The following is a 25,061-nucleotide window of genomic DNA, read 5'->3' as shown; positions in this document are numbered from 1 at the left end:
AATTGAGTTGTCCTATTAATTCCACTGGGAGTTGTCTTATTAATTCTGCTCACTAATACACATGGCCAAGAGGTAAAAGGATAGCTTAAAGGTGCTGCCATGCTAAGCATACATACTTTCTGCAATTACAAGTGATATTTCTAGTGCTGCCAGTTTTTTTTTTACTTTATTCTTTAAGCCTGTGGCAACATCCTTGGGTAGAATTAAAAAAAAAAAAACAATAACATAAGAATAATTGTTTAAAATTTCATTTAGAAAAACTATTATTCTTAAGAAGAAAAAAAACGTTGTAAAAAGGCTGTGAGAAAATGTGATTTTAAAGAATCATGCTCATTTGGTTGTAATGTAAGCGCTCACCTTTGTGTTCATTATTAAGACACAGGTGGAGCTCCTTCACTGTGGCCCGGTCCATAGCAGCCTGGACTCGGAGCATGTCCAGCTGTTCCTCCAAGCCGGCTCTGCAGTCACAAATATTACACATTTTATTTCACATGGCTGTAATGTCAGATCTATTCCTCTTCAAATGTGAAAGGAACAACAAAGAAATGTGAAATCAGTACCAAGACAAGCATCGTATAATGAGTATCTTTTTAAGTCTCCACAAATATCACTTCTGATTCCACGGTGGAATCCATTTTTGTAGAAACTTTTTTTTTAAAACACCTTTTAACCTGATTCTTGTGAACTGGCTTCTCTTCCCAAAAGAAAAGACGACATGGTGAAGAAATCAACTAATTAAAATGGTTTTTAATTCATCTGGAAATCAAAGTGACAAGCAACATGAAACGCCAAGGTAGGAAAGTACAGTGCGTGCGTGTGTGTGTATCATAACAGACAAACAGACTGGAAAGAGTGCCCAATTACCTCTGTGCAATTAGCTTGATTTCTGCTAAAGGCTAATTATGTGGAGCCATGCTCGAGACTTTGCACTTTCAAGTTATTATTAGGACCCCAACTGAAGTCTACTGAGGATACACACAAGCCCACTGAGACAACCACACCTGAAACACACACCTAATTTCCCTCCCCTCTGCTCCACAGAGTCAGAGAGAAATGCTAGAAACAAGCTGCTGCTACTGTAGTGGCATTCTTCCCTCAGTTAACCTCATTACAACAGTAGGTCCTCATTCTGACTGACTTCTTAAGGCATGTGGTGAGTACAGCATGCGTGATACACTCTGAAGCGTATGAGGTTTAAAAGGGCATTTGTGGTTGTGGTGAATTATGATGAGCATAATGGCAATTAACTTAAACTAGACACCTGTTTCAACCAATCTAATTTTGCTAGATCAACCAAGAGATTTTTCCATACATGTGCCAAGAGAATGACTTGGGAAAAGTTATCGCCACAGCGCAGGGAAGAGAAGTAATTAGCTTTTTAGCCCACACAGTCCAGTAGAGGCTCGGTCTAATGGCTGACCGCAGCTTAAATAAGTACACAAATGACTCTCCCTGAGGGGGGTTGAGGAAGCAGATGGATATGTGTCGCTCCTCTATAGATTTTCCTCCATAAATGAACTCAAGTCGATGAGGCACCGGCACTGCCTTATGTGTCAAGGATGTTAATGGGACAAACGAGCTGAAATATGCAGTATGTGGTAGGAGCCTGTTCCATCTCATGTTTCTCTTTTATGCCTTTTTGGATGCTGATAGTATTGACGCTAAACCAAAGTTCATATGCAAAACATTCAATTTTGTTGAAGGATAGGCATACTTTCTTGGATGAGGAAGGGATTGGATTGCAGATGGGAGTTCAATGGCCACGGGCCTCCAGTTTCACATCATAACATCCTAGAGATGGAAGTACTGCATTTGAGATTCGGTTATTGCATTGTGTGCGTCCGTCTGCCATAGAGAGGATTTACAGGGCTGCATGTAGGGATAACAAGGGTGATACTACAAATTTGGTGACTAATCTTCAATATTTAGCAGAGGTAATTTGGTGAATTTGAATATAAATGCAACACTAAACAATTAATCCAGGTGCATGTGTTTTGCTGGCCAGATTGTTAGTAGTGACTGCTATACCATTTTGCTACCTGTGTTAATTTTGTAGTTACATTATGTGAGTCACAATGTTACAGTGCCAGGAGTTTTGTGTCAAAACAACAGATGGCATTTGGAATTAGTCTATCTGTCAATGCTTTTGGTTAATTTGGTCAATGACTTAAAATTCCCTTTCAAATTAACCGTTAAATACAAACACCTCTTTCTACAGTCTCTGCCGCATTTTCTCGTTTCCTCAGGTGACACATTAAAACACATTTCGAAAATATGATTTCATTCTTGACTGAACAAAACTGCTTCCTTGGATAGTGTCTAGTCAAATCTTCCCTTACAGTCTCTCACGTTGCTTCCTTGCAGTATGCACGTACATCATTTGATAAACAGATGCTTACTATTTTCAGCAACACCACTGTAATGCTGTGGTAGCACCAAGAAAAATCCTAACCTCAAGGAAATATACAGCAGTATCTCCTATAGAGTATTTCATGTCTTTTTCTTTTTTATCTGAATGACAAATCAAATGAACCTAGTTGGACAATTTTCAATTCCCTCTCAACTTACCGCTTCACCTAAGGTAGAATAGCAGTCAGTGGGCATAAAAGCAAAAGAAGTTTCTTGGCAGAAATCAAAGTAAAGGCAACAGACATGTGTTATGTTTGGTAATGATGTGGTCTGCAATGTAAGTCTGTGTCTCACGTCGCGTTTTTGGCCCCGTTTTAAAAACATTTGCAGCGCTAGAACTTCAGCCTTGAGCTATCCACTCCATGTCATTTGATCTCATCCCTACCTGTGCTGCACCTAACACAGCTTAGAGCACAAACTGCCAGCCTCCATCCACAGGGGTGTACAACACAACATCATCTAGAGCTATTGTGCTTTCACATGTCAGCCTCCTTTTGGTTTCTTGCTCGGCACATAAAAATACACAGGAAGAGCAGGGAATAGGGTGAGAAAGTGAAAACACCTCTGGCATTTTTATCGCTGGGGAAAGAAATCTTGTTTTTTGGGGTTTGGGGGGGATTCCCTCATGGTTAAAATCAGGCCAGAGGGCTGCTCATTCATGGGGGGAGTTTGGGTGTATAAGCCACTGCTGTCAGCAGAAATGGCGACTGGTGGAGTTTACATGGCTCCATGCTGTATTGTACCTGTGGGCGACGCAGCGGCAGCAGCAACACTGAGCCTTTAAGAGTTGGGTTCTCCAGCCACAGGCCAGTTACATATGAGAGGTAAATAGGAATCCATGCGATAATCACTGGTGGAAACAACTTAGGTTGTCCACAGTATTCCCTTTTTAATAGGTTTGTTGATGCCGCAAGGTATCACAATATAACATAAAACAATTCAATAATGTTGCATTAAGGAAGACATGAAGGACATTTGCACAAGTACATACCAGTTCTGCACTGAATGACTATTTATATAAGATGGCAAAGTACATTAAAGTACTGTAAGTGAATTGTCTTTGATTCTTTGAAATAACTTAAAACATTCTTTGTGCTCTGATTTTATCTTGTGATGAGTAGAGTTGATAGTGCAGCGAGGTTTGCATCATAATTACTACGTGTAAAGCCTTTTTTATACAATAATTAATTTACCAAATAATTAATGAGGGAAAAACCTAACTTGTCTGATTTAGAAACATGCATAATACATTCTGTTTGTGTGTGTGTTTGAGCAAATGTGTCCCTCCTCCAACTAAGCCCTCGTCCGGGGGGCAAAAGATTCTCATTACTTCTAATACCTTTTAGCAAATCAAGATGAAACGAAAAGAAATAGAGGAATATGAGGAACATCGGGGTAAACTTTATTAAACTTAATTAGAGTCAACGTCGCTTATTGGGGAGGTTCACGTCCATAATGGTCACTCTCTACAGAGGAGGTTTCACGGCTGCTGCAGAGCAAATGATCTCAAAGGCTTTTTCCCCAGTAATCGCTAGCTAATTTATGCTTTGATGTCGTCTGAGTATAGCATCTTAAGTCTGAGGATGCACTGCATGTGTTTATTCTGTTTATGGGGCCTAAATAATCCCTGCCTCTTTCTACCAACAGACCTTTAACAACAATTAACAAGCATGGACATGGAGTGCCGCAGACAGATGCATAATGAGGCAGATAAAATGATCCCACTGCGAATTCTCCAGCCCACTCTGCCCATAGTTTCTTGCCAGGAAATCTCAATCAAAAATAATCCACGATGTCAACTGATTTTATTTGTCTTTCCCTTTTTGCCTTAAAAACACTCCGTTGTGCACCTCAGAGATGTTCTACCGTGGTTAAATGTTGAGAGTTTCAATAGGTCTTTAGTTCAGAATGTGCCAGTGCAATATTACACAAAGCAGAGGTGTTTTTTTAATTAATATGTTTGATGAATTAATAATGAAAGCAGAAAACTAGCAGTCCTGTACTTTTATGAAAGGTTAAATTCATAAATTACTGTTGACGAGTCCAGTGAGGATCAAAAGAGGCTTTTAAAGTGACAGACTATAAAGAGAAGCGTGCATGATGTGAACTTCTCTAGTAAGCAGATTTTTTTCTTATTTTTTTTAACACAAGACTGCAAAATAGTAAGTGAACCCGTTCAGTTGTTTGGTTTTACTACTAACTCTAAAACTAGCATCAACATTAATATTTGGCATACAATGAACCTGAGAACATATAGAACTAATTTAACTTTACAGTACGAGAAACTCTCTCAGGATGTCATCCTCTTGTCCACCTGTGCTTAATTTGATTAGGTCAGCATCATGTGCTGTTAATATAAAGTTGCTATATCAGCTCAGTGGTGAAATACTAGGTCATGCAAGCTCAAAGAATGAAGCTACAAAGTAGTTAAGCACATAAAATGTGTTTGTAGTTCATGCTGTACGTGCATGCTAAATTGTTCAAGTAAAAGTTGCTAAAGAATAAACTATTTGTTGCTCATTAAAATGAGCCACAGGGAGCCAGTAAATCAGCTCCAAGAGCAGAGAAACAGGCCTGGTTCACCTTCTTGCTCAACACCTTATTCAAGTGCAGACATTACAGGGGGCCGGTGCTTCATAACCATCTCTTAACACTATGGGGACCCACTGAGCAGGAGTTATCCCAGCAATACCCATTCTGGGGAATGGTCATTTGGGCCTCAAGACACTGTTTTACTCCTCTTGGAGGAGGTGATGAGGAGCATCTGTGCACAATCTCATGACAATGAAGAAGAGAATGAGAGACAAATGGAGTTTAAACAGTCTCTCCTCTACAGCCCGCCACTAAGCATTCAAAGCTTTATAAGGGGTCTTTATTTGGCCCTAAATTCTTAAGCTGCCAGGAGTTAATTAGCCATTAGTGGATCATTGCTAACACTTATCTAGCATAACCTTCACAAGCACAATCATTATAATACGGTCAACGGAACAACAAGCTGTAACTGCTTGCCCCAAGAGTTTTCTGGCAGTTATGCTTAGAGGAACTCTTGTTGTTGTTGCACTATCGTGTACACACATTTGCCCTCTCTGTTGCCTCTCAACAGAAATTTGCATTGCAGGGAACTAAAGCTGTTTGGTTACGCTGGCTTCATCCATAGTCCCGGAAACTCTGTCTCTTCATTCTCACAACAGGTATGGAGGAAAAGTAAGGAGTGGAATAAAGATGCACAGTTTGCTTCTGCTTAGTTAAACACACTGAGCTGAGTGTGTATGTGTGTGTGTGTGTGTGTGTGCCCTGGAACAGAGAGTTTTTCTAAAGCACAAGTTTAAAGATCCCAGCCAACTTTGCACCAGCCACCCGGGTAAGGAGGGGTCCTGGGGGCGTGAATGGAGGAGATGAGGTGGATCTGGTCGGGGGCACATGAAGGGGATCAACACTAACCCCGGAGGACAGGCCAGTTACACAGCTAGGAAAGACGCCAGCCGCTCTCCATCCCTCGTGGTTTCCCCTCGCAGGTCAGTTCCAAGGACCCTGCATGTTCACTACAGTCTGCTGCCCCCCACCACCCCACACCACCCACCCAATGCCCCACCCCCAGACCATCCAGTGCTCTGCTCTGCTCTGCTCAGCTCTAGTCGTGGCCGGGCAGGCAGGCAGGCGGATGGACATCCCTTAACAGGCAGCATCGGCGGCACAGGGGCTGCTAGCCTGTAATTAGCTCGGACAGCTCAGGCTTGGAGAGAGGCAGCCGGGCTATATCATAATGAGCTCAGCTGGGATTAGGAGGACAGGGCAGGGGGTGAGCAGAGGGGAAAGCAGTGGAGGGGGGTGGGGGAGGGGGGGCAAGTACCAGAATTCTGGCCTCAGCCTGCTGCAGCATCACAGAGGGCCGGAGGGAGGCAACTGGGAAGACAAGCAGGAAGAGGACGGCACAGAGGCGTAGGATAGAGGAGGGAAGAGGTGAGGAGAGGTGAAGGCTAGGGGAGATAGGGGAGAGGAAGACTGTGGCTTTAGGCCATGCTTTGTGTAGCATCATAGTAGGTCAGCGTTAGTGGTACGGTTACAGGGGTTTCTTTAGATCAAACAAGACAATGGCTATACTGTACTGCACCCAGAAACAGATTAAAAGATGCAGACGGGAGGACAGAAAGATGGACAGAGAGGAAGTAGAAAAACTAGGAGCAGAAAAGCAGAAAAGCCAGAATGTGATTACAAAAGTGACTCTGCTCTAGGTCAACATTTGTGCAAGTAACACAACCACAGCTTACGAACCACCAAGTATGTAAAGGATCTTATTGATACACACTTAATAACAGCAGCAACAAGACTTCAGTTTGGCATAAACGTTCCATTAAAAATGCAATTATTTCACAAAGACACGGCCAGGGATTCTGATAATGTGATTTCACTTCCTGCACTTTTATGTGTGAATTTTTGGGCAGCCAATTTTACAAATGAGCACAGAGTCTAATGATCTTGCTTTGGCCCCTGCTGGCTGGTAATGATGTGGAGGGCTAGGTGGATGCTGTGAAGTTGGGAAGGGCACACTCAAATTTTAACACCCACAAACAAGAAGGGACAGTGGGAGTGTGCGAGTATGTGTGTGAAAGAGAGAGAAAGTTAAACAATTTTAAACAAACGTGTGTGTGTGTGTGTGCGTGTGCGCGTTCACATGTCTATGCGTGGGCCCCGGGCACTTTGACAAGAGGTGACTTACTTTTCAAGGGAGAGTTTCCTGGTGAGGTTTTTCAAGTAGGCCAGCTCATTCCACACGGCATCACTGTTCTCTTGTCTTAGCTGCCACGGCTCTGCACGACGAGTCCTTCCACCTGGCCTGGACACACACACACACAATATGTATATATATTTATTTATAAAGACAATAGAGCAAAAATAGAGGCAAGAAAAATCTCACATACAAAAAGCACACACATGCACACACACCTAGAAAGCAAACTACTAACAAGGGAAACGGGTTGATGGTGTATATTACCTTGTTCCCTCTGGCCAATTCACATGGGGTAACAAGGCCCCTTAGTCTCACTCTGTTTTTGTTATTCAGCCATCTTTAGCAGTATTCAAATGAGCAGCCTTGACTTTGACATTTCAGTGGCAAATCATGTACACACGTATGCATGTTTGTTAAAGCCCAGGGCACCATCCGTGTGGCAGGGCAGTGAAGCATTTCCCTCTGTGCCATGCAAATGTAAATAATGGCCAAAAACACACTCCCAAACGAGGTCGTTCAAATGTCTACACCTCACTTATGAATACTTAATGACACTTTGCAGCGCCCAGTAGCTGCTCCCTCCATTGAACTTCCACTTCAACTCACACATGCGCACCGTCCTCACGGCCCCCCAACTGCATCCCTGCGCGCTGCCCATCTCATCAATCAGTCTTAGCCCAACACATTCAATTCCAATTAGCCTTTCATTTGCGAACGAAAGCGGCTTTTAGTGAGAAATCTGCAGATTGCAAAAGTAGCAGATGAGAAGAGAATACCATTTTTGTCACACACACGCACGCACATGCTCACACACACACACACTACAGTTTCTCATTTCCACTCAATCAATGAGGTAAAGGTGTGGAAATGGATTGTGAGGGTCACTGCTATTGCGGAGGGCTCCTTTTACCGTGGTCATTATTGGCTATGTAGACGCCGCCACGCTACGCTAATACTAGTTAAACCCTGGTGCCTGGGAGTTGGAGGCTACTGAGAAACGGCAAATGTTTTCATTTAATACTGCTAATGCCCCTGTGAGCAATTTGGAGCCCTTGAACTTCTTCGTGGTGTATGTATGTGGGAGTGTATGTGTGTGCAATCTGTGGGCTCGGGTGAGTTTCCCAGAGTGCAAAGCTACTTAAAGGATAATCTCACTGTATAGTCACAGAGATTGATACACTTTTACTTATTCTACTGCAAGCACACAGTGGATCCAGTCCGCACAACCTGAACACTGCCTAGAGCTGTGAAAGTACATGATAATTTACCCACAGCTCTGTTTTTAATTCTCTCTGTCTCTCTTTTTTAGATATGTAGTGTATCAGCTGCGTGTCTTGTGAAAGGTGTATGAAGCTTTATTACGGTAAAGCTTTATACATTTTAATTTGTTTACAGTGGGCCTAAAAGCTGTTGAACATGGAGCCATGAGAGAGCTATCTTCTTCAGGCCTCAGTGCTTCCTTCCCTGTGGTATCCAAGTTTCCATTATTAAGCAGGAGGAAATAGAAAGAACTTTTCCATGCCGCTGCGGCTAATTGCTCTGATTCAGGGGGAATCTGTTTATGGGCGCAACTTTGATCAGAGTACGGATGCTTTAATAACCTTTAATTTTATTTGCTCACCCCATCATCCCCAGTCTGATTAAAAAACTTTTTCCCTTCTCTAATATAAATAAGAAGTTGGCTTTTTCCCCCTCTCCTTCATGCCATTTTGGGAAAATATGGTGGTAATGGTGAATGGCAGGGTAGTTTCACTGGGACTGGCCAACTGCACACTGCCTGCATACTGATGAACCAATGGAAGCTTTGTCTGCTTTACGATTGGCTGCCTGGCCTGACCTGGGCGGAGCTTGTTCTCACAGACACGTGTGACGTCAGCCGGCAGCTGGCCATACAGCAGCCAATTGTCTGATTCAATACTGTATTCTGGTGATGGGAGATGCAGACTGATAAGAGGGAAACTGAAATCTAGATGGTATAGGAGAATGATGTTAGGGTCTAATGTACATATGCAAGGGGGTCTGAAAAAAGTCTGAGAGCCGTGTCCCACTCAAGTCTAATGTATATACACACACATGTATATGTGTCAATATGCATATGTGTATATGTATATGATGTGTGCATAAATATACAGTGTGTAGCAGGTAAGGGGGGAGATGCTGTCTTTTTGTTTTGTCCTGCACACAAAGGGGGAACAAAACCGACCCCCCGCATCTTTCCAAAAAGGCAACAACACAGCATGGAGGCAAGAGGGAAATCCCTAACAAGCTCGAAATGCAATGAGACTCAACGCCTATCCCCACTGACTTGTTAGGGCCCTGATTTCCCAGCACTAATGGGAGTATTTAAGTCATTTTCTATTGTCTCTCATTCAGGCTGGCATTACCCCAGTGGGTTTAACAGCTATTTAAGGATGGGGCTTAATGCCAAATGAATGCCAGGATCATAACATTGAGTGACTGGCTGGTGCCATGGAGGGCTTTGACTGAAAAGGGCAAAGCTGCCTATTGCATCAATTTCATGTCAAATCAGTCATGAAACACAGATACGCTGACACTGAGACAATAAACTCTAGCCCTAGGACTTCTTAGCTCAGCGACAGCCCAGTTGGTCTCATTATAGAAACATACATGTTACAAATATCAAGGTTTTCGGGCAGCGTACCAAAGCGCACCAACATTTCTTTGATAACCTGCTAAAATGTATAACAGAGGCACAACTGGTGTTGACTCTGAGAGTTTTCTCTCTCTACAGCTCTCTGTCTTTGTTCCCACTGTCTCAGACACATGCTGTTGAGCCGCGCTGAGCTGACATGAGCCGAGTCGAGCCTAGCGCTGAACACACTCTCACACTCACTCCACTTTCACACGGGCTCACATTGCACTGCTGTTTTCTTTAATTAACCCTGAGAGAAAACAGCTGACGGGGTCAACACTTTGCTCCCGCGTGGCCACCAAACATATGCACCTTTAGCTACATTTTAAAGTGGACTCGGAGAGACACCGCCGGAAAAGAAGAAACAAGAGATAGAAAAAGTGGGAAAAGACAATGGAAACAACAAGACCCTTATATTAATGACATTTTACAGCACATTTTCCAATTTGTGTTAAAAATCCTGTGGTTTCTTGTGAAGATAACAGGACGAAGCAGGAAATGGCCCTCCCCCCCTTCCTCCCTCTCCCCTACTCCCACCACAGGCCTTCTCAAACACCTTGCACCCCAGGACCAGACACCCCAGCCTCTGGTTCTCACATCCTAATGAACGCTAAGGGAGAAGAGACGCAGAAGCGCGCACACACTTGGCACAAAACGGCCCAAATTGACTGGGCTTAAAAACCTTTGAGCTTTTCAAAGGCAAAGGGAGGAATTTCACCCATTTTCCCCAAATCCAGCACTCAGGTCTTGTCAGACAACATGTGGGGAGCAATGAGGCCCTAAGACTATTTGTGAGCAGTTTCAGAGGGTTGGTAGCATTTCACTAGGGCTTTTAACATAAGGCAAGGTGAATTATGTGCTTTGAAATGTCTCTTACTCACAGCTGCTGAGAGAAACTGGAAGTTATCCAAGTCGTTTTATGTATGCAGAAGGTCGCGTGGGTTTTAGGGATCTACTGCGTGTGCATCAAGAGGTCCTGTGCGTTGCATGTTGTGTCATAATTTTCCAGTATATTGTGTGATGAGAGTTCTTCGATTAAAAAAAATTAAAGTGTGTACTCACAAGCCATGTGATCTCTCCATCTCTTTCAACTGGTCTCTGACTGTCTTGTAGTTGGTCTGAATCAGACACAGACGTTCGCGGCGTTTATCGTGAGCCCTCCTCAGCTCTTCATTCTCCTCCATCTGTAAGGCACAACCACAAGATGTGTGAGTGTGAGAGTGTGTGTGTGTTTTTTTTTTTTTTTTAAAGTTCTACACGTCAAATGAAACACAACTTAATTGAAGAGGGGAGTCAGCTTCATCTGCACCGGCTCAGCGGTGTGGCAGTGAACCTGAGAAATGTCCCTCACCGTCTACATATTTAAACTGGTCGACTGCTGGAACACCTTTGTCTGACAGAAACCAGCAGGTTAAGATTCTTTTCTCTCCTCTCTTCCTGACAAGTGCTTCCACTCTCACTGGACAACTGAGACATCATTAAAGGACGACATTAACATGACGGGTCAATGGGGCCACAGAGCGCAGAGAAAGCGGACATACACACACACATATACACATAAAAAATGCTGCATACACACTCTTTAACCAGGAAAGAAACTCACTCACTGGAGTTACCGATGGCCAGCACATGTTGTGCTGCTGTGTTGTGTTGGTGGGAGTTGTAGCAGTGGGTTTGCTGCTGACACTGTTGTTGACAGCTATTAAAACACAGCAAGATTGGGCTCTTGCTTTAAAGAAGGAGTAAGAGAAGACAACATATAGATTTTTCTTGTCAGGGGCACCCCCTCCTCCCCATCACACTGACCTTAACAGTGAGGGCGATGGAGAAAACACTTTCAACAGGCAGGACAAACAGAGGTGGAACGAGTGCGAGAGGGGAAAGAGAGCGGCAGCTGATGAAAACAGAGGAGGGAGAAAAGAGAGAGAACAGAGAAATTAGAAAGAGAAGAAAGAGAAAGAGCGAGGCAAAAGGGGAAGTGAAAGGAAGAGCGCAGGACAGGTTTCTGCTTGAGTGGCCAGGGCTGGGGAGAGTTGTCGAGTGCTTTCTGAAGGGAAGAAGCTTGTTTACTGCTGATATGACACGGCTGCCCTGCAGAGAGGGAAATGCGAGCCCTCAGCCCTGTTATTATTAACAAGGACAAAGAGAACAGAGGCAGCAGCACACAAACATGCACCAGACACACAACAGGAGTGCGCGCACACATGATACACGTTCACACTGCCAATGTGACAAGTATGGATTTTCCCTAGTGCGGATTATTCACAGAGGACATCTGCAAGACATCCTCAGCCGCGTCAAGCAGCCCCCAAACTCAAAAAAAAAAAAAAAACAAGGCTCTAATGAAAGGGGCCAGACCGGGGCAGTGTTAACTGGTGGAACTAGGAGCTGGGGGAGGACGCAGAAGAGTTGAGGCTGACTGATGGAGGGGCTGGATAGAGCAAGTGGCAGGGCATTAGCCACATCATGGCTTCCCAGGCTCCTTATAGAGCTTCCCCTGGGCAGCTCAGCTTTGGTCATCAGGCCACAGACCCTTGCCCACAGATCAATACACCCCTCTTACTCAGCCAGCATACACATCTGTGGACGTTCTCAAGCTGAAAAATAATTACACAGCAACAGCTACTGTTTACTTGAAAGTGTGCGGAAGGAGGAGGAAAAAAAAAAAGAGGCCATTATTATGAGAATTGTTTGTTTGTCTGGTGCTGTTAGCTGCTAAGGTCAACATGTCAATGGTACAGGCTGGCGTACCCACTTTGAAAGGCATTCTGCTGGAAAGAATTGGATTGGATCAACTTGGAGAACGACAGAGCGGACACGGTGAAATAATGTACTGTAAGAGGCTGGAAGTGAGGTCTCAACTGCAGCCGATGGAGGACGTGTTGTTTGTTGCCGGATCAAAGCAAAGCACATAACCACTAAATCATACTCCGGACAAATGCCCTGATTAATATGGTCACAGATGTGAGTTGTTTCTCTGTGCATACCTATGCTAAATGCCCCTCAACTGGCAGACACGTAAATGGCACCATTAACTAAGACAGTCATGCGTGTCGTCTGAACCTACGTCGAGCATTACCGTCTGACTAGGTGTCTGACGGTGATGTAATTCAGACACACTTCAGATCTGACAAGAAAATGGTGCCTAATGTGTTCATGGGATTGTGTTCAAAGGAAGGATGACCTCTGCATAATCACTCGCTCACTGGTCAGCCTAGAGAGGAAGGGAAGGATAAAGAAAGGCAACAAGCTTTAGGGTAAAAGTCCAAATAAGAAAAGATGATGCCAGTGAAAAAGATACTCTGCTGACATGAAATAAAAGTCAAAATTTGAGACCTTACGAGAAATATAGGGGAGAGGTGAAACTTAAGTGTATTTTGCTTGCAGTGGGTTTGAGAGAGAGAGAGAGAGAGAGAGAGAAAGACATGGGACTTAAGAATAGTGGGAGAAAGACGTCATAGAGCATGTGAAGGTTAAAAGACCAATAAAGCTGATTCGTTTAAGGGAAAAAACCCTGCTGCATCCATTTTCACCAAAGCAGCTCCTCTCCTGCTGCTTCACTGCCTACGCACACTCTGTTTATGTGTGCACATGTGTGTGTGTGAGTGTGTGTAAGGCACTGTAAAATAAGGTAATGGAGGAGGTGGCGGCGGCAGTGGTGCAACTGAACCCTTGTGAGACTGTGACCGTTACAGTGCCCGCAGACATTCCTGCAACCCGGCAGCTGATAGCAGCAATCATATGTGAGATAGGGGCCGCGGCAACGAGGAGCTCCATTAGGCCTGTCTAGTGCTCCAAGCTGTCAGCTGGACGCCACTAAGCCATTCAGCTAACAATACCTTTAAGTATTTTCAAAATCAGTCAACAGCCACCGGTGAGTGTGGAAAAACTGAGACGGAAGATAAAGACCGAAAAAGGCAAAGAAGGTGATGCAGGAAACACAAGACATAAACATTAAAAAACGAAAGGAGGATAAATAGTTTCATGTAGATGAGAGAAACAGAGTGGGACGCTATGTGAATTCATCTATTTTAGAAAGTAGTTACCTTCAATTTCAGCAGCTCTTCAAGGTCTTGAATCCTCTGTTGTACTTTTCTTCCCCTCCCACTATCCGACTCCACACTGTTGGCTGGGGACAGGGACCTGGACCGCTGCACAGCTGCACCCTGGGACAGGTAAGCAAAGAAGCACTGAGGTGAGAACTTCAACACACTTCACTAACATAGACGGGCACAAACCCGTGTAACAATTAACATCTGTAGAAACACTGAGTGAATGCCAATACCGGAATTATCCATGATCATTTCATACCCCCCCCCACCCCTCACCTTGAAGAAAACATGCACATTGTATTCTTCAGTACACACACATATGCACATTCAAACAAACATGCTGCCAGAGGAATAAAGCAAGCTGGAGCAGCAGTCCGCAGAAGCCAAAGGGAGGAGGCTCACTTTTGTGTGTGTGTGTGTGTCTATGTGTGTTTGGAAGCGGGAGTTGCAAGCTGAGAGCGGCAAAGGTTTCTCCCTGCGACTGGCTAATGAGTATGTTCATTTCCATTTACATTGTTTCTTTGACAATAATGATGTCCCATTAGGGGAGACTAAAGGGGCTATAGATTCCAGAATGTGCTGGGCTTCATTACAAGAGGTGGGCAGGGAGGCCGCTCTAATTGCTCTACCAGGGGCCTCCAGGTTACACTTGATAGGACAACTGGAAGAGCCGCCGATTAGGAGGGAGGGGGGGGTTGCAGTTTGCTAGCCAGCCTCCTCTGTTGAAATAAATAAAGAAGTAGAGAAGTGCTGGGGCTGCGCTGTAGAAAAGCAGTGGGAACAATATGCTAGTGGAATATGAATATGAGAGGATGGGAAGGCCCCCCTGCGGTGCCAGGCAGGGCTGACCAGATGGTAGGCTAAAATATGCAATGTGACTAAACGCACAACAGTCCTTGGGCAGGATGTGGATGAGGAGTACAGGAGGAGGAGGAGGAGGTGGTGGTTGTGGTTGTGTGACCAAGTTTAGTATCAGTCGTAGTAGTGGATCAATAAGCCCCCTCCCTCATAAGTGTTCTGAAAGCCGTTACTTGTGATACTGTCTTTTAAAGTTACTGTATAAAACTGAAGATTTCAGTACTGGGTGATTTGGTGACACCTGTTGTTGTTGCTGTGGGTGATGAGTGGTGGATTTAAATAATATATGTACAAATGTTGCATTTTAACAGAGGAGGAGAAAGTCATATACTTGTTTACAGTGCAAGCAAACAAACTGTGGGCAGCAGTATTCCCACAGAATTAGAGTGTGACAGTGAAAACCCATACAGATGCAGTTGCAAAAGGCAAATTTAATAACAATAACTGCATTATTATGTAAGGTGCCAAAAACATATAATATACAGTATAAGCATCACTAAAATAGTAAAAGTGTCAGTAAATAGTGACAACATTCACATCATCAAAACAACAGGCATATTTGTGAAATTGTTTCTTGTGACAAAAAAAAACAAAAACATGTTGTGTAAGTGTGTTTGGTTATGTGCTCTGGGGCTACAGTTGACTCCAGTGACCTGCCGTGCCCACTACTGCTATCATGCCTGCATGGGTGCCAACCATGTGTTCTAGCTCAGCCTTAATGACTCTATGTAACTAATTAGCAGATTGATCTGCATATTCCTGATGAGTGGCAGGCCAACTGGCTTAGCCTGTCGGTACAAGGGGGAAACACAGGGGCCAAGAGGGGAATCCAAATCATCTGAAATGCCTTGGATTAAAAGTAAAGATGACCAACTATGAAGTATGACTGACTGAGGATTCGCTCTAAATAGGTTTTTAGGTAGAGATACATTTCTGGTAGAATCGATTAAAATATTAGCTAAATATTTTGTCATCACAGATGCTCTCTATGTGAGTGGAGAAGAAACTGCAGTGTGCTTTGTCTGAAGGGGACACGTCAACACTGACAAATGACTGAGATTTGCTGCAGATGTTCTTTCTGGTCCAGTTGCACGCCTGTCTGACGCAGGTTCACAAGACACATGAATGCCTTCTGTTTGTGTGGGAAGCTCTATGTTGTGACGTTGTTGTTAATGTTCCACAAGACAGGCCTGAACGATGAAAAGCAGAGAACACAAGGCAAAGAGAGATGTGTGCCCACCATCTAGTACCTCGCCTCGGCAGCTGGTTGGCGGCCATGACCTGACCTGTGCATCGCACCCTGTAATGGCTCTGTAAACATGAGAGTGCAATGCAGATGGAGGGGGGCGGAGGGCTTATAGTAAGAGGGGAATGGGGAGAGAGGCCGGTATCTAAACAGAGTCTCTATGCAAGCAAGAGTAAAACTCTTATTTACTGAGGGGTCAGTGTCACTGGCTGTGGAGCAAAGAAGAAACATTTCATCGACTGCCTCCCTCCTCTTTCCCCACCCTCCACCCTCTCTCTCTCCATCTCCCAGAGAGAGGGGTCACTGTCATCAATGGGCTTCTTTATGATTGCAGCAGCATGTCATGTGTGCGTCTGGAGCTCTCAAAGCTGAACTTGTTCAGGTTCCCCGAGCGAATATGAATGTTGCACATACACATGCACACGAGCACAGGACAAGATGCACCGATAGCGTAGATTGACAAACACTCAATGGCATGGGAACATGAGTGCACACATAATCACATAACAAATGTATACAAAATGTACCACACATACAAAATAAAATCTATCCAAAGCAGCACAAAAGACCAACAGACACTGGTAACCTGTTGACTAATATACAAGTATAGTTTTGAATGTATTGGGTAAACAACAAGTTGTGAAGTTGTTTCCTCAAGGAAGGAAGCTCACAAAGTGGCTGAGTGGAAAATAAGATCATGCAAGCATTTTGAAAACTGCCTTCAATCAAGCCTGTGCTGTGCTCATAATGGTCCGCTGAAATAAACTGATGAATTGGCAATACTCCAAATGTTTTTGTTTTAATTTAATTGAAAATTATTTGTTGCTTTCAAAACAGGCTTCCCAGTTTAAAGTGAACTTTCTTCAGACACACATCTATATTTCTCTTGGAGACAAAAACAAAGCACCTGCCTTTTACACAATAGCCGGCATCAGTTTGACACCCACTGTATGTAGCAAACTGTGAACCATGTACCACTGTGAACTGCTTGTCGCCTCAGCCAATAATCACATTTCACTTTAGGCACTTACTGAAAGAGCTGCAAATTGTGTCCTAGGTGGTAGCAGTGGGCTGCACAGAAGGCTCATTTCATCAGCTTTTGACCTTGCAGTTTGGAATTATTGTTTAAATGGGGTGCAATGAAGCAAATCAGGTTTATGGCTTATTTGGAGCATCAACGTATTTTGGATATAAAGCAGCCAACAGCAACACATGTTGAGAATGGTCACATTTTTTTGATAACAGCAAGGTTTCATTTAAATTTATGAAGTTCATATGATGTTTAAAACAATTTTTACAGCTCCTTTGACTCTGCGAGGAGAGGGTGATTCAAGTATCGGCTGAAGAGATAAACATGCCACTGTGCCACGTGGCTGGGGGCTGCAGGAGGGAAGAATGTTAGTTCACTCTCAGCGGCCTGACATGACGGCTTTGTAGTCGCTACTCAGGAAATGCGATAAGACAGTGTTCATAATCAAACTGACCTGTGAGAATTAAATTTAATCTAAAATGTACCTTTAACTTTAATGCAATTCAGGTAATCCTTGTCCATTCGTAAAAGTAAAATGAAAAAAAAAATACAAACATATATGGTTAAATATCTAAAAATTGTAATTTTAACTAAACCTGTTTCCTCTAAAATTTTTATTTGTAATAAATAGTTGTACGCAGTAGTTACGGGGAACAATGGCTACTGCATCACATCCGTTGATGCTCATGTACAAGTGCAACAGGGACAGTCTTATTTTACGGGCAGCCCATGTTTTTGATTATTTCATTAACTCAACTCAGTTTTGGTGTTTTTCCCTCCTCGGGGGATCAATAAAGTTAATTCAATTCAATTCAATTTAATTCTTGGAAAGGACAATACATGTCAATGGTGTTAAACACTGAGTTATATTTGAAAGAAATCCTATTATGATTCATGTTTTTATTCGGTGTAATAAGATATCAAAAATGTATTGTGTGAAAAATGTATTACAGTACCACTGATTTGCAATATCAGCACACGGATCAAAATTGGCATATTTCTTAATAATTAATAGTAGGTGCATAACAATAGACAGGCTGTGTATGTGTGTGCGTGTGTATGTGTGTGTCCTAGGGCAAACACAGCAGAGCTTCCAGAAAAGAGAAAGCACATCAAATTATATCAATATTATTTATCTATTTTGTACAAAATAATTACATTACATGCATAAACTGCCAAAGCAGAAACCCTTCCGTTGAGCTTTTAATGAGGACCGCGGCATAAATCAAACAATGTGTCTTCGGGCCAGCTTTACAGTGAGTGAGGCCATCTAGAAACATGTCCTGCCAAACTTATGAGTGGAATACTGAGAAGATCAAAAGCTTCTTTCTTGTTCATAATGTACTGCTGAAGCGGTAAATTAGCCAGTGCCTGAGCCCAAGGCATGCGTGAAACCAGCAGCACACGCCGGCCTGGTCACAGTAGGAGGGGCATCTGTGTGTGTGTTGTGGAGTTCAGGACAAAGGTTGGCAGAGGCAGGGTCTGATAAATCACATGATTCTCAGACCATTTCCTTCATATCCCCCCTCTATGGCTTTGATCTGATCTGAGCAAAGTGGTGATGGATAATTGTGGGCATGTTAGCCCTATGTGCTGTCTTTGACATAATTGGCAGTAGTGTGTGCTAATCTACCTGCTGTCTTCTGATGGAGCTGGTGGATCTGCGTTGGAGGGTCTTCTTCTCTGGCCTGGGGTCCGAGCCTTGGTCGGAGGCCTGGTCATAGCTAGGGCTAGACCTCTGAGCTGCAGCCTCAGCCTGTTCTGACACCACAGCCTGTGAAGAGAGAGTAACAAAAAGATGTCAAGAGAAATCTGCATCTGTGAGCGAGAAGAATTTAAAGAACGGCCTAACAGATTCAGAGGACAGGAGACAAGTTATAAAATTGTCAATCAAAAGTAAAACCCGGCTTAGACCACATTGTGTTTTTAATCTAAATCGATTTTGAAATTAGTCGCATGACATAGATCCTCCTAATCTCAAATATAGACACCACAATATTTGTAAATAATAGTGTACTGCAAACCAGTATTGTCCATTGTGCCATTGTGCCAGAGGGAGCAACAGGCAGCAATGCACCACCTCACATTATCACATGATTATGTCACATGATCTCACTGTGGTGCAAGAAATATTTGCAGCGAGTAACAACAAAAGCAGCTAGACAAGTCTGTATGAGAAAATGTTTGGAGAAATGCGGTAAACACAGGTTGTCGACTCTTGGGCGAGAACTAGAGGTGAGATACATACTGTAGCTAACATCAGCCTTGGGGTCCAGTTTACTGTTTCTAGACAACATTGTCAGCTGGTCCAGGCCTGAGTCTATGGAGTAGTTTGGGAGGTTTAAGACTCCATTTGGGAACTCCTACCTATTACCAGGTAATCTTGGCCAGACATCGGTACTAACCAAGGCCCAGGACCACTCTCTCTGCTAGAGGGGTGATTCAGGGTTAAAACAACCCAAAACTGCTGCAGTTTGACTAAGGTGTAGGACTGTCAGCGTTTTCTACATGTGCTAACGTGTTTGTGTGTGTGTGTGTGTGTGTGTGTGTGTGTGTATGACTGAATAGTAATTTTAAAATTTCATGTACTGTAGGTAAGGGAAAGAAAGTTATGATCCATAATTTGTGGCATGGCAAGACATCTTACACTGACTTGCTCCTAGTGAAGGCCCACCACAGAACAATTTCATTGGCTGTTGTCCATATTAAAATAACAACATAACAAAAACAGAAGAACAGAATAGACAGAGTGGGAGAAAACAAGCCATAATAGGGAATTATATTAACAAGCAATAAAACCACATTCAGTTAATGTCATGTTAAATTAATGAATGGGATACATCTACAATGTAACCTCAAATTTTGGTTACATTTTAGACATAATATGTCAAGATAGATGAGGTGAGGTTTGACAACATGGACAAAACAGAAAATATCAACTCTATGAAACAAAGGGGGAAGCATACTGCTTTACTTTCTATACTATGATTGCAAAAAAGTATTCAAGGAGAATATAGAGGAAAGGCAAAAGAAGCCAATTTGCCCTGTGACAACTTCTCAATGGACCATAGTGAACAGAAAAAAAAAGGGACGGTACAGTATTAACATATGCTGAAGTCAACAAACAGATGTGTCATGGGGAAATGGGACAGCTATCCACCACCTCCAGCACTGTGGTGTGTGTGCTATTACGGCCCATCTATTTATCAGTGTCTATTAGCTAGGGTCTCGCAACATCTGCACACCTCAGCACACAGCAGGGTCTACCAAAACAAACTGAAGGGGACAAAGATAAAGCAGAGGGCCCACCCACAGAGACAGAGGTTGTGATGCATGCACACTGACTCATATGTGCACTCCTACAAAAAAAAGACTTTTATAATGTCCATGTTGCTAAAGTTTGACATTTAATGTTCTCACCTCATCATTGATATCATAAAGCATTCATATGACCCTTTATGATAGTGTGTTTGTGAGTAAATAACTATCTTTACAGACCAGAATGCATTAAGTTTTACTGACAAACACACTCTATAGTCAAATCATACACATTGCACGTAGTTAAAGGTATAAGGTCCTTTTATCCTGATGTCAACACCCACATACCTCTTGACTGCATCACCTTACTGCATATTTAGGGTCCGGGCAGCGCAGCTGACAGGACACTATTGTATTCCTAGGAATTCTTCTTCTTCTTCTTCTTTCTTTCTTTCTTCTTCCAAGGAAGTCATACTTCCCATGGGCGAAAACTCACCAAACTTTGCACAAAGGTTCAGTCCCATGCCAGATTCACTCAACTCCAAGCACATGTGCCCCCCCCTCCTAGGGGGGGCACAATAAGCGTTTAAATTTAAAAACTTTAAAAATTCCTACCAAACCAACGGTAGATGCTACAGTGTTGAAACTTCACCACAATGTAGCCTCAATACTGCTGAAACTTTTGTCCACTTAAACTTATTACAAATTATGAAGTCCATCACTCTGTTTTTTTCAATAACTGTAAAACTTTTAAAATGTATCTCCTCCCACAATTTTTGCTCAATTGACACCAAACTTGCTACAGAGCATCTCCAGACCGTCCTCCACAAAACTTGTTTCTCGGATTTTTGATTAAGCAAAAATTGAGCCTACAGTGCATGAAAACGTTTGACTGCAAACAGTACTGTAAACATATACCATCAAATTCTTGATAAATACATTTTCAATCTTCCTGAAAAAAAATGACAATATTCAGGAGTCATGGTTACTGAAGTTTGGCAAATATCAGAATTTTATCTCAAAAACTGAATTTTTGAGAACATTTTGAATTCTGCTCTCATGGGAACAACTGCAGTCAATGTGAGAGTGGAATTTATAAACATCAGATTTTCTCTTATGAAGCAAAACACTTATCATTAAAAACAAATCACCAACATTTCCATGCTGTCAAGATGCAATTTATGTATTATCAGATTTTTGTTTAGATGACTGAATTATTGACATTTTGACCATTTCATCACAACAGCTGCCCGGGCACTGGCTCACCTGAGTGGATAAATGAAGCTACACAGCAGGTCTCACTACCAGCTAATTAGCTCAGTGAGTTAAGAGCTGGTTCTTGGTGTCAGAGATTGTGAGTTCGAGACCCAGCAAGGGCGATGATGATGATGATGATGGATCAAAATGTCACATGTCCTTAAGCTGTTTTGCTGTCTAAATGCAATTTATGTATTAACAGATTTTTGTTTAGATAATAGAATTTCTGACTTTCTGAAATCTGCCTTGACAACAGCTGCCTGGGCACTGACTCCCTGAGTGGATAAATGAAGCTACACAGCAGGTCTCACTACCAGCCAATTAGCTCAGCGAGTTAGGAGCTGGTTCTTGGTGTCAGAGGTTGTGAGTTCGAGACCCAGCAAGGGCGATGATGATGATGATGACAGATCAAAATGTCAGTTGACCTCAATATGAAACACAAGACAATTGTCCTAATGGTGGCATCACAGCAAGCCTCTAAATTAAAAAAAAAAAAATAGCTTGGACTGGACCATGTGCGAAGGTTCCTAACATCTTAGACTCGTAGTTGATGTTTGACAAATACATATCATTATTTTACCTCAAAAACTGATTTTTCTTTTTACTGTGGTTTCAAATCTGCCTACACGACAGTGAATGGCTTACTCAATTTGTGAAGCCACTGTTGATCTGCCACTTGTCAATTAGCTCAGTGCGATAGACAATGGTCTTTGGTTCCCGAGGTTGTGGGTTCAATTCCAACTGGTGCAAATTGAACATTATAAGGTCAACTGTCTTGTCTTCCTATTCTCCTGTTTGTTGCTCAGAATTGCCTAAATTTGCCCAAAAGTAGCCCGGACCCGACCCATCGCTGCGCAGCAGCTATAATCACACCTATCTTTTCTGAAACCCTTAATATAAAGGTGTGAAACACTTAAAACAAAATCCTCACCTGCTGCCATCAACTCAACAACACGTCAAATCCAAGCCTTTTGACAAACAGAGGCCTTTACAACTGTGTTGTACTGGGAGCCCAGGTAGCGAAGAAAACCGCACAGGATGTCATCACCTTTTTTCCAACAAGTCCTGATTGCATTATCAGAAACCTGGCATCTGGGCGTGACCTTGTTAACTGCCAGGGTAATCAACTTTAACCAAAGGGGAGGAGAGGGGATGATAAATTATTAGTGAGGAAGATTTTGTTCATGTTTTATTAAATTGGCCTGTCAAACGGGGTTGGTCAAATTATCTGGGGCCTCGTTTATTGGAGGCCGGCCATATTGGCGCATCTGTTACAATTATTTATAATTTCCAGGCAGTCAGGAGGACGGACCGGGTTTTTCGGCATCAGCCACATAAAGCAATTTAGAAATTAACTGATGTGGGAGTGTCTGAGTTTTCTCCTCTCACAATCTCTCTCATCCCCATCCTGATTTTCATCCAGTAAAAAGTTGAACACACATGCACACACAAAAAAAAACCTGTCGGACAGTAAAGCGGAAAAAAAAAAAAAAAAAAAGTATGTACTGTGTAAAAAAGAGGAAAATGTTAACACATTTCAAGAAGCTTAATGTGTGCAATGGATGAGGAGAGTGAATGAGATTGAAAGAGAAGCAGAGAGCATGCAGGTGCAGTGAAAAAAAAGAGGACGAGATGGTGAGGGAGGGGTGGAGGGTGAGGGAGAGAAGGAGAAAAAAAAGAGAAAAGCCGGTCTTGGTAATTACTGAACACGATTAGGTTCTTGGGGGAACTTGTCTGGCACTCGCGGCCCTCGCTGGTGAGGATGCGGCAGGCAGGACCATATGGAGCGAGGCTTGTGATTGTGCTCCCTGAAGCTCGTGACCCGTCTGCTGCCGAGCCCTTGAGCTGAATGTGAAATGAGACTTGCCAGGCCTAATGTTCTACACATGCACCATTTATGCCACAAAACAAATCTGATCACTGTTAATTATGGAGCAGCTATAATCAGGAGGGGCTCCTGAAACACACACAGAGGCACACAGACAGGCGTACACACATGCGGCTACATTCAACACAAACACATTTACACACATCTGTGGAGGGACAGGATTTGTGATTCGATAGGCCTGAAGTAAGGACTACAATGTGCAACCCCCCCCCACAACCAGAACAATTGCACTTTGCATTCAAGATGCAGATTCTTCAAAGCATACGTATGTGTGTGCAAAAATGTAGAAGGACAGTAGAGTGAGTAGGATGTGGGGAACGTGTATGTTTTGTGTGTGTGTGTGTGTGTGTGTGTGTGTGCACAGCCCTGAGTCCTCCCACACAGCCTGTTTGACCTGAGTGTATGTGCTTGAACGAGTGAGTGCATGTATCTGCAGCGGCACATGGCTGTGCTTCATTAATGAGGCGAGCTGTGCTACGCAGAGGTTCTCATCTAATGAGAGCAGTTGAGCTGGTAAAACACACCACTGGAGTCCATGTCATTAGTATGTTTCTGGCCCTGGACATGGCCCAGCTACAAACACACGCTCGTACACAAACTACTGTTGACAACAATATTTACCTATCACATTGTCAGCACACACAAGATGGGTGTTTGACAAAAACAGATTTTTTAATGTATAAAACATTTCTAAGAGAATTTGAGAACTTCAATTTATAACCTAGATATTATGTTTTCACATAAGGAGGATTATTGATGTATCTGAAGGGAAGTGGCGGATACTGTATATACAAGCAGCAGGTTGTAATGAATTTTTAACATGCTCTTAAAGAGGTCCTGACAGTTGAGCTAAAGAAGTGGTATTCCAGATGGAGAACAAATGAAGAGAGCAGTCAGAGACAAATTAAGACCGATGGGAGGATAGCTCAAATATAACTGACTTATACAAGCTTTTCATCACATCCTCCTGGAGATCACCAGCGACGACTAAAAAGACCTGCCCTGATGCAAAGTTGAGGTAAATATCATGTACAAACAGAAATCCATGTTTTTTCTTTCTAACGTTTCTTTCTGCCTTTACACTGTAATAAGATCGATTGAAAGGTCGTTCACACAAAATAATTGTTGTATAAAATACACAAAAGGACCCTCTGGCTGACTCGTTCTGTTTGTATAGTTTTAGAATTAATTTCCATGTTTCTTTGCAGCATTACTGTTTCATCGTTTTTCACTTGATGGTCACTATTAATGATGATGATGATCAAAAGAAACGGCTCACCTAAGCCAAACGTGACCTGGCAAAATGGTGGGTGTATGTATGAACACGTGTGTGTGTAACTACCACTTTAATTATACATCTAAAAGTGTTTATATTGGTTAACGTAAATAACAAGCCAGAAGCAGATGTCAAAAAAAAAAAAAACATCTCAACAAGCCGGGGGAGATCCATCATGTGGGCCTCTATCAATTAAAAAAAATATATAAAAAGAAAAAACGGAAAAAGCTCTGTCCTCATGGGAAATATTGCTTCTATGCTTAAGGTTATATGAGGGACTTTTATGTGTTATCAGAATTATGTCTATCATGTAATAAAATTGTATAAAAATGGCAATGTAATACTACTTTGAAAGTAATGTAGGTAGGTACACAAATCCTCAAGGAGTACCATGGTGATTGGGGC

General features: G+C 42.8%; 1 protein-coding gene across 1 annotated transcript in view; it reads right to left on the bottom strand.

The window, feature by feature from the left end:
- Positions 1-25,061, bottom strand: part of cntln (centlein, centrosomal protein) — a gene marked incomplete at its 3' end in the record, with an annotated part of 80,547 nt that overhangs the window by 38,041 nt on the left and 17,445 nt on the right. Inside the window, exons 10-14 of the mRNA XM_083986031.1 lie at positions 18,611-18,751; positions 13,838-13,957; positions 10,854-10,975; positions 7,127-7,243; positions 358-458 (exon numbers count right to left, since the gene is read on the bottom strand). Coding sequence (XP_083842157.1) covers positions 358-458; positions 7,127-7,243; positions 10,854-10,975; positions 13,838-13,957; positions 18,611-18,751 — 601 coding nt within the window. The remainder of the gene's footprint in view (positions 1-357; positions 459-7,126; positions 7,244-10,853; positions 10,976-13,837; positions 13,958-18,610; positions 18,752-25,061) is intronic.

Source organism: Trachurus trachurus, assembly GCF_905171665.1.
Source record: "Trachurus trachurus genome assembly, chromosome: 1".
NCBI lineage: Eukaryota > Metazoa > Chordata > Actinopteri > Carangiformes > Carangidae > Trachurus > Trachurus trachurus.
This window is presented reverse-complemented; position numbering and strand designations above follow the sequence as displayed.